Raw genomic sequence first — 16,697 nt, 5'->3', positions numbered from 1 at the left:
AGGTACACTTCCCATAATTTCACAAACATCTTATATTTGCATGGATATGCTGAAAGTATAATGTAGTAAGGCTATAGAAATGACTTACTTTCAGAAGTTTAAGGTTTATTGCATTAAAAAAAAAAAAGGCACAAGTACCTGATCACGTATTGAGTCTAGTCGCTGCTTGCGTTGATACACTAGTGTTTCAGCTAGCAGCTGAAGCATTTCATAGGACCCTCTTAAAACTGCCTTGTGAAGAAGAGGTTGTCCATCACCCTTTAAAAAAAATGCACCTTGCCTTCAGTTAAATGTGTTAATAAAAACAAAACTGAAAGTTATCAAGAATAATAAAAAAATATCAGATGAGAAGGTTAAAAAGAAAGTTGACAAATGAATCAGTTATCAGTTTGGTATTGATAAGTAGTAAATCCAAACAGGACAAACTTTTGTGGGATTATAGTGCACATATAAATTTAGCAGAAAAAATTCACTTTAAGATTTTAAAGAAAGAAATTTTGTAAGCTTCAACAAGACTAAGCAGGGACTTCCTTTAATGATTATGCTGCTCTAAAGTAGTATAGCCAAATCTGTACAAGGAGATAACTAGGGAGAAACAAAAATCGATGATATGAATAACTGAAAAAAAGAAACCAAAAAATTGTCCACAAGAAATGAAAACAAAAGGCCACATGAGGAATGTATGAACATTTTAACTCGTGAAGTCAAAAGGCTCTTACAAATTTCAACAATCAGAACTGTAACTCATCTTACTATAGCTTGAACTTTGATAACATTACGTACACACTTTCTGCAGTCAGCCAGACAAGGATTGAGACCATGTGGCTCATTGTGACGGAAGTATAAAATTTGCCGTAGTGTCTCTACATCACAGTTTTCAACAGCTTCATGTATCTGCATTATTTGTTCCTGAAAAGTCAGAACTATTTTAAATAACCAGTTTCACATGTGAACCACTCTGTTTAAGGGTTACCCTTATCTTGACATTTATCTTTTACTGGAAAGACTATATGTTTGCTACTTTATTTTGGTTAGAAATGTATACCAAGTGCTTTCATTCTACTGGATTTGCCAACATAATATGGTCATTATGGAAGCCAAGGATGCTGCCAGAACTCTTTCTGACTCTGACTTTCTGACTCTGTAACTTGATCGGCCAGTATGACACTTTAATGTTCTTGGCCTGCTGGCTGGACACCGGGTTACAGGTGGATGGCTGCTTATCTTTTGTTTTTGGCTGCTGGCTTGACATCCAGGTTACAGGTAGCATTAGCCTTTCAGCAGCTGTCTGTAGCCATGGCTAAGGGGCATAGACAGGCGGCCTTCTAAGCTTACACCATCAGGTTTTTGTTCGGCAGTTTTCCCAGATGCTTCACTCTGTCATCTCTTTTGTCCTGAAACATGACATTGTCCTTCCACACCGGAGCTTTTGTCCTTATGAGGCTGTTTTCACAAAAGCCAGGCACTTCACCTTCAATGCTTGGTCTGGGGTGCTCAAGATGCGCTGGACAACTTACAATGGCTCAGGGAAATAAAACTATGTCTTCAAGCCACATTTTGGAATGTCTGGCACTAATGTCTGGCACTGCTTTCTGGAACTAAGAACATGGCACCTGTGTGAATTTGCCTGATCCTCTTCCATCACTGCTGGATGGTCCATTTTCCTCCAGCCCAATCTCTCTCTTTACCTGGTGGTGAAGGATGACCTTCACAGATCCCCCCCTATTGTCAGCTACCGCCTATAGGATCCTTTTTTACCCAAAGACATCACGTGAGCAGCAGAAGGAGCTCATCTCTTCTGCAGAAAGTGCCAAAACAAGGCTGGCCTGAATCATCTACCAGGCAAAAAAAATTATTGGTACATTACAGCTGCCACTTTCTGACTTGTACCTTCAGGCAGTCAGAAAGATGGCATACAACATAATTTCAGACCAAGCACACCCTCTCCTTCCCAACTTTCAGCTGAACTTCTAGCACAGGACCATTTACCTGGGCATGCTTTACACACAGCTTTTGCCTTTATCAATCTTCCTGAAAAACACCTCAACAATTTACTTGAAGCTACTGATGTAGGAGTGAGCTGGAATATGTATTAAGTTACAGAGTATTATAGAGTTCTTCTGACAGTTGAAAGGGTAAAGACATTTAGAATACATTTCTTACTAAAAATAATTTTACTTAAAGAAAACAATTTCCTTCTTCATGCTGCATGATAAGAGTTTATTGTTTTAAAAGTTGATCCTGTTTTTTTTTAATCATCACTTTTTAATAGAAAGAAGAAATTTTTAACCAGTCCTACTATTAATCTTTCCTTATTTATCTCATACTTACTTGATACAAAGGGAGGTATTTATAAAATGGATCATTTATTCCATCAGAATCTTCATTCAAACACTGGAGAAAAAAATTACAAAAATGCCGATAAGAATTTACTCGATGGTAAACAGAATCAGTCAGCTTTTAAAATATGAGAAAAATATTACCAAATGAGAATTTTAACATATCTGATGTCTTTGAAACAGCCAAGTAACATCATAATTTACAGATGTCAATAATGCTTTACTTCAAAGCTTAATTTGGAGTTAGTGGTATGTATACATCACTACTGACATAGTTACCTTATTTTAGCATGATATTAAGTCTCTTACAGACAAGGCAATTCTGCTTAATTTCAGTCATACTGTTAAATCTAAATTTGGATAAAGATGCATATTTTACTTGCTTTTCCAAAAAGATATATGTATTCTACAGTGCATATCAGCAAAATCAAAGAACATGAATTTTGAAAATCAATTTACCTTTACTGCTGTAGGTATATGATCATAACCCTGCAAGATAAGAATTTCTCTGTTGATGCCAACTCTTGAAACATCCACCTCAATACCGCCTGAAACATTTTCATACATCAACAGGGCAAACATTTCAAAAGATTGGTTGGTCATTGGTATTTTTTGGTATTTTCTGATTAAATGACTGAGCTAGATTAATTCTTAAAAATCAAGACAGAAATATAACATGCAGGAGACAAGATATAAATCCACATTGTGTGATCCTCATCATCTTTATAAGAAGTGTTTTATAGCTGTACCCTAGACTGCCGTATGAGAAATTTTCAAAAAAAGTAGTCTTCTAGTTTTCTAATGAATTGGGGTGTACAACTGTAACTTTTGTGACCACCTAATAAGTTCTTTAAAAAGTGAAGTATCCAACACCTCACTCCCTAAAAACCTGAAAAAGGTCATGGGATGACCTTTACATATATGTACCACAAGTGATAAAATACATATCAAAAACTGAAATTATTTTTAAGATTGATTTGAATTTGTGTTGTCTTAGAGTGAAAACAACTCCTCAGAAGATAGTTTCTTCTGTTGTATACCCCTTCCCTTCAGAAACAGAAAGAGAAGTAACTTTTTGTTTTTTTAAAGCGACCAAGCAAACATACACAAACTATGGCCTGCACTACTTTTTGTTAAAGCAACTAAGCAAACATACACAGTCTATGGCCTGCACTACTTTCTTGCAGTCATGAAGCTCTGCATAGTCTCGTGCACACAGATTGTTCTGCAACAAAATGGCAAAACCATAGTAATTTTTTCATTGTCTCAGTTTCCCATGAAAATGGATTTGCATACCATGACCAAAAAAACCCAACAAAATCTTATTTACCTTACCACACTAGTAGTTCTGATCCAGTCACTTCTAAAAGGTTCCTTCTCTCTTTGTTTTAAACTATACGCCAGCCTTAGTCCAGGCTCCTCTTTATCTCTCATACACTTAGACTGATTATCAATTTAAAAAATAAAAGGATGCCAGTCTTGCCATTACTAGTGTAGAAACTATATAAAGTGCAAATCAACTATTTTTAGTCATAGATAAAGAATGATGTAAAACTGTAGAATGCCATGCACTCCATCATACAGCACACATTTTCCATGGCACTTGCATGTCTTCTTCCTCACCAACATGGGCTTCTTTAAGTGTGGGTGCAAACTCTGCCAGACTTCCATAACCATAAAAATGCATAATGAATGCAATGAAAGCAGTAAGTCCTTAGTTTGGATTTCAACTTCCCCCTCTTTTCCTCAGATTGATGAAAAATGGCATGAAAATAAGCCACAAAAAAATTATTTCAAGTGATTAAACAACCACAAAGCAGTCTGCATCATTCACGATGTCTAGTAGGAAAAAGTCCATCTGAGAACAAAAGCAAGATCAGACCAATTTGCTCATGCCTATAAATGATTTATGGTTGCTCAAATGGGTACATAACCAGAAAAATAAAACAAAAAACCATAGGCAGTATCAACTAAACACAGACTGCAATACAATCTACAGATTACTTATCTCTAAAATATTGCTGCTAGCTAAGAACTGACAACCATTTTACATTCATTTTGAATATTGTGAAAGAGCACACATTCTACAAGCCATGGGAACAAGCCATGAGTGACATATGTGAGTAGGACTAAGTGACAAAATATGATCCTACAGTGAAGACTAAATAAACATCAAATACAACTGAGAAGAGTTCAGCAATAATAAAAATGTCAATAGGGGGTTAACAGCAGTGATGTTACACCAAGGAAACACTGGCCAAATCTAAATGATAGAAGACTTTCTTTGTCAATTCAGCAATTATTTCAGCCATTTCAGCCAAAAGTCTCAAGTTTCAAGCACACATTTATTAGATTAATTTGTTTTTAATTATTGCATAAAGATATTTCTCATGAAATTAATAATAATATTTATGAATCCTCTGTCATTTCATTACATTACAAGCAAGGATAAGATCTTCTACAATGTAAGTTGTAGACTTTATTAAAAAGACAAAAAAAAGTTAGCCTACCTCAACTCGCTGAGTGACAAGGTAGGCTGAGCCCTTGAATAAAATGTAGTCTATCACAGTTTCGTGTACGTCATTGTTCACACAGTGAAATAGGACATTTTGACCCTGCAATGATCCAAGAGATGTGTTATTAGCACAAATTCTCTCTTATCATTGTATTCCTATACACTTCAAATTAGCCTCATTTATTCAAAATTTGTGATGACAAAATTTCTATTTCACATTATTGGTCTGGCACCACATTTCTACAGATACAGGAATCACTCAAAGAAAAATCTATTTGTTTATTATGTGAAAATGCTAGGAAAGGTGAAATCCACTTCATGCTTGTCTGGCCATTCCTAGGTAGACTATAAGAATGAAATTTATTGATTGTAAATATTTTCCAACTTTCATCACTTTTGTCTTCAAATAAGGAAGTTACATGCAGAAAACTGTGTATCTTTCTTCATTATGCATTTAAGGCCAGAAAATGAGTAGTGTCATAAATGGAAAGACTTTTATTGTATTACTTGAGCTATATGTATTTAAAGATCATGCCTTTGTGCTTTGTCATACTAGAATGGGTAGAATGTAGAATGGGTTAATTATTGTTATCTTACTCGCAACTTTAAAGGGGGCTAAGATACAAATGAATAATAAATCAACCTCTCTTTCCTATTCATGTTTATAGCAGTTCTATGAAGTTATATAGACTTTGACAGATGCTCGATCATACCCTTGCTGGAGCTAAGTTCTTGTAGCAATACAGAATCAATCAATAAATCAACCTCTTATGTGTACTCTTTCTTCATAAGCTGAAGTTTTGTAACATATTTAATGGATTTCTGCATTCTCCAGTTAATAATTATCTATAATTTCAGTCACCAGAACTTATGTAATGGTATTGCACACCATGTCATACTATCATGATCTTGTAGTACTGAACTGCTGGCAGACGATTTTTTCCAGTTAACATTCTTTGTTTAGGCTCGTCGAGACTAACAGTGGATCACCTCGCAATTTAAGAGGCTATATATAAGCGTTGGTCTTGGCAGATGGACAGCAATCCACCTATACATGTTCGTGATACTATGTTGAGGAATCAATAATAATAAACACAAGATTTGTATAGCACATACTCACACCCATAAGAATGCCCATGGCTCTTAAGAACAAGAACAAGACATGGGCAACATGTGAGGGACAGAAAAACAAACAGCATATAAATGACAGATGGATAAACAACAATACTGATAATGAATAAAATAAAAATACAGAAAATGTAAAGAGCAGCCAAGTAATAAGGACTGAGAGTATCATGATTTTGCACACAAAAAAAAAAAAACCGAGCTATAGCAATAAGCAGAAAAGGGGGGGGGGGGTTTAAAAAAGGACTAGCATTGTGTGGAGTATTGTTAGGAGTAATGCTAAAGGACAACAGACATCTTTCCTCTGCACTGCTAAACAGTGGAGCTCTCTTCCACATCACATTCACTACTCAGACTCCAAGACTACATTCAAATGTTCTCTGAAAACATATCTGTTCACTAAGTATTATCCTTGAACTACTATTCTTAACTCTTTCTTCTGTCTGTCATGTTAAACCATATGATATCATGTAAGGGCTCTTAACATTACCTGCATCCCTTCATACCTTGATCCATTGCTTTATGTTCTACTAAACTTCATCTTTATGTAGTTCATTGTACCTATATGTACCACCCCGTCCAATGTTTGTTAACTTTCCTTTATCAAAACTGGTCTGTGCAGAGATTGCAATCTATCTTGGTTGTGATGCTGTGAGTTATAAGTACCCATTATTAGTATCATCTCCAAGAGGCACTGCAGGTCCATTAAGTGCAACAGAATTAAGGGTGGTGATGAATGCTTGTCAAGTACATGTTTCTATCATGAAGATGCTCATTATGCACAAGAAGAAATTGGGTTAGCAACAAAATACAGAAGGAATTAAATACATTATGTAAACAATTATATAAAGAAACATTTAAATAGAATATGGTATGCATTCCAGCATTCAGCTAACTTTGCAGCAACAATTTAAAAAATAGACAAAGAAAAACATTTAAATAAGAAAATTTAACATGGAACACACATTTTAAAAAAATCGCACAGAGCACTTGGGAGCAGATGATACAAAGACTTACTTTGTAGAAAAGAGAATCAACTGTCACAGGACCATTTGGTGTGATAGTTTTTATCAGAGAAGCAGGAATAGGAGGCCTTGCCTGAAGTGCTGCTATGTAGAGTGGTATGTCACACTTCATCAGACAGATGAGCAAAACATTCAAAAGATCCAGTTATTTCACTTTTGGCTGTATCACAAATCAATGAACTTTAATAGTTACACCATAGCACCATAAATATAATAGCTTTATTTCATCTGGATATTACAATTGGATATTATGGCATTCAAGTTTCTGGTTTCACAATTTATTAATAAATAACAAAAGAGTTCTGCATCACGTTTCACTCTACTTGAACTCTCAAAGCATCCATTTAGATCAGTGGTTCTCAAAGTGTGGTCCGCGGACCACTAGTGGTCCATGGGCATAAGTCAGGTGGTCCGCGGCTGACAGTTGTCATATGTCAGCAAAGTGATGTTTAAAGTGATGTATTCCTCGCATTAACATTTTAATAACAAATAACGAGGTAGGTAGTTTTATGTCAACTTATTACTAGACTACTGTCACAGAAGGACATTTAGTTTTGAATTGTAATGAAACAAATGCGGCAATTTAAATTTGAAATTCATAGTACAGACTGATTTTTAGGCCTTGGTGGTCCGCCATATTTTTTACTTAAATAAAGTGGTCGCGGTCCGAAATACTTTGAAAACCACTGATTTAGGTCATCTCTGACACAAGCACTTACTCTCACAACAGTGTGCATATCATTAACAGATCCAAGTAGCTTCTCATTTACTTTATTTTTAAACATAATGTACTTATGTTTAAGATTTTCTCATAGAATCAAATACAAGGATGTCCCCTGCCTGTCTGGTTTATAGGATGGAATTGCTCAATCATTGTTTCTGTCTATACAGAAATTGACTACCGTTAAACAAATGACTACTAAGCCATGCTGGTAAATAAAGAAACATTTATGACTGTTTTTCAGTTAGCAAGTAAATTAATCACACATCCCAGATACAAATGGGCCTACGCACAAGACTAACAGAGGGAGGCTGTCTTTTGTTTCAGCAGCATGGCTTCTAAATGAAAGACATGTGTATAACAGTGACTGTATGTGGGTCTAAAGTGTCAGTGTATAGGTGATTGGCGATAATCAGTGAAGCAGATATAAGTATATGAAGGTTTTGTAAATATAGAACTTGCACAGCAAAATATCAATTAGTTATAACTATGTAAGCTGCTTCCTAATTGCCCTCTGAAACAAAATTGTGTTTTATTCTTCTTCCATATGGCTTCTCATGCTGTTTCTGAAGTGACTGCATCATTAAGCTGCATGTTATCCTTGCCATCCCCTACCTTCTTAGCAACCAATTATCTTTTATCTGAACTTTCCTTTTTTGTTAGATGTGTCTTTCACAGACAACTTTCATACTGCAGCAATAAAAACTTTTATGTTCTTGACTAATATTCAACCTCTAATGATTTCACAAAGTATTCTCAAATGTTTTCAAAGATCCCTTTCTGTTTTTCTTAAAATCAAGATCAGATCTACTGTTTCTTGTTTCTTTATGAAGACATTTAATTTATTTTGAAGCTGCACAATTGAGCAACTTACTGTATTCTAACACAAGACTTCTCTGGTATCTGTGACCAGTAAATTGTCTAAAAGAGAATCTCACCTCTGCATCACCTTTCATTGTAATATCAATGCGTGCACCAAATTCAAGCAGCATCTCCACCATTGCTCTATTGCCTTGGCGAAGTGCATAATACAGCGGTGTGGACCCCCTGTCTCCCTGTGTAAATAATGAAATAAACTGATAGTTTTATTATGTGTGAAAAAAGAATGTAAGAATATGAGGCAATTCTATTTTCAAATAAATTCATTTAAACTGAAACGATTTTTCAAGAAAATGCTTTATAATGAAAAAATTTTAGAGAACATATGGTGACTAATACCAACAGGTACAGTGTTCTTAAGTTCTGATTCACAACTTTTGTGTTAACATTTCTTTTTTCATGAATTTAAATGTTTAAACTGTGTAATCATGATACAGACTTAATTTTCAAAATAGAGAACAGATACTCTAAATGCCAGTGGCACCTACAAAGAGAATACTCATTAGGTGATGACAAACCATGTTTCTGAAGTTAATATTTATCTTCAATTTTTGGGAAAGGCGAAGCATTTTCTTAGCAGTTGCCACATCTCCTGATAGCACACAATGCGCAAATTCCTGTAAAGTACACAAAATGCATGTAGTAAATATGAATACTTGAAGGAAATTTTATTAATTGGTATTTAAACCTTGTTGCCTGGTCTAAAATGACAGGTTAATGTAACTTATTAGCATCCATATATATGGGTATGTCTATAATTGCATATCTGTTTCATCTGTATATAAAGATGTAAAGATTTCATTATCTGTAATGACATTAAAATTTGATGCATATCATTTTACAGACTTGCAGAAAGAAATAAGGCAGCAAAGTGGCATTTTTCCTTCTGCTATTTATGAATGTGGGTCTTTCATAGACCATCTTAATACTGACCATGGATGGTCGGATGCCACTGACAACTCTGATAATACTCTCTGTGCCAGTGTCAAGAGCAAGCTGTAGCAGTGTTTGTCCATTCTGCCAAATAAATATATAAATCATTAAGTAAATGATGTATCTGAGCATAGAAAATATACAGACAAAGAATGAAAGAAGAACACTCCAAATCATTTGCAGTGGAGGTCTGGAAGAGGAGATGAAGGAAGAAAGAGAACACTCATTAGTATGACTGAGTGCTAAATGATCAGTGGATCGATGACTGTTCATTACAAGAGGAAAGTGGCACGTGCCACCAATGCATCAGTGAAACATCACTCCTTTACGCAAATCACCTTCTGGACATCAACTCGGCACCACTCATTGATCAGCTTCCTGACGTTCATGGCATCATCCCCTTCAACAGCCTCCCAAATGCCTGGCTATAAAGACAGATAAGGACACATAAATCAGATAACGGCTTCATTTAATTACTAAATACAGCTTTCGCCCCTCATGACACAATGATCAATGAAGTGAAATAATGTGGATGTAAAGGTCATATGCTTTACCGATAGTCACAGTATAAAGGCTAGTTATAGCACAGCAATTGTTTTTTTTACAAATATATGGTTAAAGTGGTAATGACCTTACATACCAAAGTAAAAATAGCAAATCTACTGAAAGAAAGGACTGCAGAAGTGCTCTATGATCGACATAATTTGACCCAAGAACTGTGAAAGTGCTCTATGATCTATGTAATTTGACATAAAGAACAGTGGAAGTTTAATGATTAATATAATTTACCAGAAGGGTGCTTACCACATATTTCATGAAGACATCTCGTACAGCTGGTGATACTGAAGGAGAACTGGTAACTATTTCAAGTGGGTACACCCCATCCTGTTCATAAATCATCATGGAAAGATTTTTTATTTAGACAAATGTTTTTCCCCTCACTAATATAGTTAACTCAGTTTTACCTAACATTGTATATATAGTATATATAGTATATAGTATATATAGTGTCGGCGGGGCAAGCGGCGGGCCAGTCAGAGACATTGCCCAGGTCTGTTCTAGAGACCGGACTAATAGTTAACTCAGTTTTACCATACTGAATACATGGTATATAAGGTGATCCGGCCGCGGTAGACAAATCATTTCACTGTGTGGGTGTAGATGTGCATGTGCAGACATGTCTCTGTGTGTAGTTGAACCATAATCCTTGAGATAAGCAGTGTACACAGGTAAAAGAGAAGAAAAATATGGCTTCTTTAAGGACTTTGTTTCCAAATCAGTGTTAGAAAAAGGCTGGCTTGGGACATGAATTCTTCCCCATGCCAGACAATTCTTGCGTGCCTTATCTGTAATGTAAACATCCGCATTGCAGCGCAGAAATGCCTCCACAACATCTTGATGTGCTATGTTCCTCTGCAGATAACGAAGTAGAGGTGTGCAGCCTGCCTGTAAATAAACCACCAAAACAAAAACTTCAAAGATGCTGACTTCAGTAGGCAACAATTCATGACAAGCTACATGAAATTGTGACCACTCAATGAGTTGCCACAAAGGTTGCCAAACCTTTTGTTTCTCTACACATACCTGCCTATTTTTGTATGTGAGTATTAGAGAGAGATAGAGAAAGAACACATGAATATCTATGGTTATATGGAAATGGTGCAATTGTGATACCTATATGCCCCTGTCTATCTTTATGGCAAAATGTGGCATGGTAAAAGAGCATGTATTTATTCTTTAAATGTCAATGGGTTACAGCGTTAAATCTCACAGTACCACCTTCATAGCTTAATTTCCTACCCCAGAGCCAAAAAAAGCATAAAATTCCACTTGGAAAGATACTTATAGTAAAGAAAACAAACTGATACAAACCTGATCTTGTTGATTGATATATGCACCCATATTGCGTAAGAGATACACCATCTGAGCACCTCGTTGAACATCCTTCGGTTTACGCAGCAACCCATCTACTACCTTATGAAAGACTGTGCGCACCTAGAAATAAAAAAGAAAAGCAACACTGATGCAGCATTTTGTGCAAATTTAGGAAACTAATGTTACAAAAAAAAAAAAAAAAAAAAAAAAAAAAAAAAAATGGTAGGTAGAGGAAAAACAAAATCTCATTGGAAAAGGAGTTTGTTGACTGAAAGGTTATAATACTGACTGGAGCTGCATTTCTTGTCATGAAAAGATTGCTTTCTTATCCTCATATCCTGTGCTTTCATGCTGAAAAGAATGATTAGCCAGTATCCAAAAGAAAATAAAAGCATTCTTCTAGACCTCTTCCTGCATGCTACAATGACCTGGAGATGGATGGTTTGGAACACTGCCAGAGGAAATAACTGACACCTTCAGTCTTCATTCTGGGATTCAACCACAGAATTACAAAGGTTCATCATTTTATGCATGGAAAATTCAAGTATCAATCTGCAAGTAAGGACAGTGGCATAAAAGCTAGTTCTGGTTTGGTCCAGCTATCCGTAAGGAGCCCAGCATATGTGTTTTTCCTCATTAGCAAATAATAACACAAAACTGTTTGTCAAATCAAGTCGTATAATCTGTCTATCCAAGATGGTTTGTTGTTTTAATCAAGAAAATATGCAATAGACAATTTACACCTACAAAATTCATGACTAGATATTCATGACAGACATTAGAAATAAAGTGTGTGCGTATCATATCCTGTGAGATCTGAACACTATTCTAATTACAAGAATGGAATAATATATCTTTTTTCTCTACACCTGCAGCAAAGAATCGAAAAATATGAAAGTTAACCTTGTATGATATTGTTCATGGCTGAAAGTCATGATAAAAGCAGACATTATTATAATTAAAAATAAGTATTCAGCTTACTGGACTAACTTAACCCTTACTGCTGATAAGAAAACATTATATATATAAGCGAGTTTCGTGGCCGATGCTCATCTCAAATCTGGAACTTGTGATGTATATATATTATCATCCAGTGCTATTCCTACTCCGGTCAGGTAGCGCCTGTCACCGATACAGTGAGGGTTGACTGCACTGTGTTCAGATCTCCTCTCAGCCACACTGTTCTTTCTCTGCTTGAGGCATCTGTTTATGAGGCTGGCTGCTTTGCTGCGATATAGCCTTAGTTACTGGCTCCATGTAAAACACCAATTCTCCCCCCACACACACACTCCTACTCAACATGAAGTTTCAAACTTTAGCTATCAAAAGAAAATATGCGCATGCCCATGTGACTATACATGCACACACACACACACAAAGAAATAATTGCTAGCTATAAGGCATTTTGCTGACAGGCTTTGATTGTTTGGATGTCTTACATCATTACTTAGAAATAATCCAACCCATCATTCAATCTTCTCGGCTTTAATAAAAAGATTTGTCTAACAAATTTTTATGTGCACTCATGCATAACCTTTTATTCTAATACATGCACTGATATCACATTCTGATTAACATCAAACACAAGCAAAGTCAATGGCTGTTCAAATGTCTTTTCTGTTAACTATCATTACAGTTAGATTATCATTAACACTCCAGTTTCTACATGCAACTAAGTTTCAGTGCATCACAGTGTGTTGTAACCTGACAAAATGACTTGCATGAATAAACTGTGCATAACCACAAAGAAGACTGCAGATGCCTTCACTGAAAAACGTCTCCCGCTGTAAGTGTATCAAATTCCATTTTGAACTGCAAGTAATGGCTAAATAACATTGGTACGGATGCAACCATGCTTGGCTACCTCTTGAAAAGGTAGTATCATTACTCTTTATCTTCATTATTATGATCTCACTTGTGAGGAAACCCTTTTCTGACAACATCAAATTGATTTATTTTTCAATTATAAGCTGAGATGACACTAGTTAATGAACCTTGCTAGTAAACTGGTAGTCTGTGAAGTATAGTTGGCTGTGAAAGGTTTAGAAAAATGTAGAAATGGCACAGGTACTATCTCCATAAAGTTCAAAAGTAAGTAAAAGCTACTGATTAAAACAACGTCAGAAGTGGGGACACCTGCCAATTTTATATCTGTGCAGAGTAATCTCCCCAAAACGACTCAGTCAAAATGGCTATCCAAGTTGGGAAGGAAAAACAGAACATGACAGTGGAAAGAAGCACTCAGTCCACACACACACAAAAAAAAGGAAAACCCCCGCAAAAGTGCAATCATTTACTCCACAACAATTGAAAGGTAACAGAATTACTATTATTTTGTATTATTTATTTCGCATAGAAAGGGCTGGGCAGGCTCTAGACCAGACAAGTTCTCTCCTATCGCAGGTATCATAGCAGCCGACCTTTGGAATCCTGGGTGCATGGTCAACAGGGGGCAGACACTGAAATGTCAGCCGCCAGGCAGGCGAGATATGGCGAAAGTAAGCCCACACCAAAACGGCAAGCTCTGCTGAAGGAGGAACTGAGACATAGAAGACTGTCATCTTACTTACAGTCTGATTACTTTCGTCAAACTTGTTTGCAAAAGGGTGTGACTTCTTTTATAATTCTTGCATTTTCCAAATCTATATGAGGTAGCTTTTATTTAATGCCGTCTTCACACTGTTCATAATCAGGAAATGGATTTATACATGGTGATGTGTGTTAGGAGTGCAGACAAAAGGTGAGAGAAGAGATAAGAGAAATTTGGATCGGCTGAACAATGGGAAGGTTGGAGTGGTGGTGGGCGGTAAGACACAAATGATAAGATTCCTTCTTCAGAATCAACTTAGAACCAACGCCAAATCAAATCAGACTTTATTGTCTGTCGAGGAGACCCAGGACAGAAATTTTTCTTTTGATCACAAGGGCAGGCATACATACTCATACAGACATTTAACACACACAGTTAGGAGTAAAGCTACATTATCATGGTAGTTTGGATCACCGTCAAATGGTCAATGAAATTTCAATACTTTATATTTCTTGTATATATTAAAAAAATGCAGGAGTGGGATGGTACACTAGAGACCAAACCATATGACTGAGGGCTACTCACATGGCTAACATGCGTCTACCTGCTGCCACCTGCTGTACACAGAGGGAGATAGGGAAAATAGTGTTTTTTTAAACTGCAGCCTAAAATTTTATCACTTGATACCCAGGGTCGCCGAGAGCCAGCTCGGGTCTCAGGATAGACAATCTCTCCGAGCCCCTTGTAATTGTAATCGTAAATTATTTTCCCAGGATATAACAGTATGCTTACAAATCGATTGTCAATATCAACATTTTATTCAGTAACATAATATGTAGACTACAAACATTAGGAAAAGTGCAAGTTGTTTACACGTGAGTGGTTAGCAAATGAGGAAAAATTACATTAAAGTATCAGACGTGGTGTACCCCGCTCCATAAAAAAAAAAAAACCAGAGCGAGGAATGTTCCGTCAACTTTTCCTTAAAAGAAAAGGAAAAGAAGAAGGAAAAAATTCCACAGAACAAGGCCGGACCACCAACAAATCTGCAGGCCAGGGTACAGCAGATCCCCTCCCCTTCTCGTCAGCCCTGTTGATACCCAAAACCACGAACTGCTTACTGCAATTATGCTTACATTCCAATAACCATGAAGAATGGAAGAATGGGGGGATGGGAACAAGAAGATAATATAAAATGTTAACAGAAATATTTGTCAAATCACAGATGCAAATACAGTGATACACTAAAAGAACTGGTAATAAAGAGAAATATTCGAGTAACAGATGCTAGACATCACAAGAAGAGTTGGTGCCTGGTGATAGCATCTCTATAATCTCTGAAACATAATAAACCGCGAAGACTGTAGTTGACAGACCAGAAGATGAATCCACAAATTGGATATACCTTGGAACCTTGAAAATTAACAAAATACACTCCTAAAATGTCAAATCTGATTATCAGCACAAGAAAGCCTAATTACATAGTGAGAGAAAGAACTGGGATAGAAGCAGGGGGAAAATTCTACCTGGGAGTTAATTAGGATGGAAAAAATTAAAAGCGTTCTCCTGAATATTGGAAGAGTATTAAAATTCAAAATAAGTCTGCCGACATAGTAACACCGCTTGAAAGATTTGCAGACTGAACAATAATGAATACAGAATTAGCAGCGATTGCTGGTCAACACAAAGTGAAAAACGACGGTCCGCAAAGCTAAAGCAGATCGAACAGGCTCGACCGGTGGTAAGCCGACTGGTCAAAAAGCACTATTGGCACACGGGACCGGGTGCACAGCACCTTCTAAGCGCTAGCTAGATGGCTAACGTATGTCAGTCAGGCAGTTAAAAACTTAAAGCTCGCATTTTATGAGCAGTTTAGCTGACTGCCCCGCATTAGGCATCCAGCCAGCGCCTATAGTGACATGATGCGCACCCGGCCTCGATATGCTATCAAGTTGTGGTAATGACTGTCGAGGACCATATAGGACGACGTGCTATCAGCTCGTGATAATGATCGACTGGCGGGGTTTTAGGCGCGCCAGCTCGATGCAACAGCCGTCATGTTAACAGTGAGCACTACCATGTGACTCTAAAAGTACTGTAAAATGTAAGAGTGGTGAAAACGTTTTACGAAGGAACTGATTTTCGAAAATCATTGCGTGTTTTAACGGCAATAATTGCTCTGGTCAGTCAACAAGGTCTCACTTGTCTGAGACGATGGACGCAAACAAGATATATGACGAGTAATCCCGCACTTGGTCCCTCAATACACTTTATAACAGCGTCCACCAGGCATCAGATGCGTTGATTTGGCTTTTTTTGTCTAGTCAATGCTTTTGTCTAGGTTTAAGCCACTTCTCCTTTTCATTGCCTGAGAGTATCATGTAGTGGATGAGCTGCTACCGCCTTGGTCAGTGGATTTTTTTTTTTCTTCTTCTCATTTTCTTTGAGTACAAGTTGTAAACCCTACTATAAGTAGAATTAACATAGTGGTAAGTTAGACACAAAGGCTGTTTAGGCATAGTTCTGACCTATTGCTGCACATGACTGCATGCTAACGACTGTCATAGGTTCGATTGATGGACGCTCAAGCTAGGGACTAAATAGCCTTATCGTAGATCACGGGAGTGAACTAAAGATGTCGTAAAGTTGCTTGCTATGTGTGTTATTGAATTCATTGGAATCACCACGCTTTGTGTTAGGTGTATGTTTCAAATACATTTAGGTGGGAGCTGAATACAGTATGAGGGCTTTGTCC

The 16,697-nt window shown here is 36.7% G+C and overlaps 1 protein-coding gene across 2 annotated transcripts in view; it reads right to left on the bottom strand.

The window, feature by feature from the left end:
* Nucleotides 1-830: 830 nt before the first annotated feature.
* The window catches only part of LOC112576790 (tankyrase-2-like), a 37,834-nt gene continuing 21,967 nt past the window's right edge, over nt 831-16,697 (bottom strand). The window contains exons 3-15 of one of the 2 annotated variants that reach the window (XR_003101913.1): nt 11,410-11,532; nt 10,879-10,983; nt 10,342-10,422; nt 9,876-9,962; nt 9,538-9,621; nt 9,123-9,221; nt 8,664-8,780; nt 6,997-7,110; nt 4,850-4,954; nt 3,496-3,564; nt 2,799-2,887; nt 2,332-2,394; nt 831-909 (exon numbers count right to left, since the gene is read on the bottom strand). Coding sequence is in view for 1 of the 2 variants with exons in the window: in XM_025259509.1 (XP_025115294.1) it covers nt 2,801-2,887; nt 3,496-3,564; nt 4,850-4,954; nt 6,997-7,110; nt 8,664-8,780; nt 9,123-9,221; nt 9,538-9,621; nt 9,876-9,962; nt 10,342-10,422; nt 10,879-10,983; nt 11,410-11,532 (1,071 nt within the window). In the remaining variant the exon portion in view is untranslated. Of the gene's footprint in view, nt 910-2,330; nt 2,395-2,798; nt 2,888-3,495; nt 3,565-4,849; nt 4,955-6,996; nt 7,111-8,663; nt 8,781-9,122; nt 9,222-9,537; nt 9,622-9,875; nt 9,963-10,341; nt 10,423-10,878; nt 10,984-11,409; nt 11,533-16,697 lie in introns of those variants that run through there. The other variant, XM_025259509.1, reaches the window with a different exon arrangement.

Source organism: Pomacea canaliculata, linkage group LG12 (assembly GCF_003073045.1).
Source record: "Pomacea canaliculata isolate SZHN2017 linkage group LG12, ASM307304v1, whole genome shotgun sequence".
NCBI lineage: Eukaryota > Metazoa > Mollusca > Gastropoda > Architaenioglossa > Ampullariidae > Pomacea > Pomacea canaliculata.
This window is presented reverse-complemented; position numbering and strand designations above follow the sequence as displayed.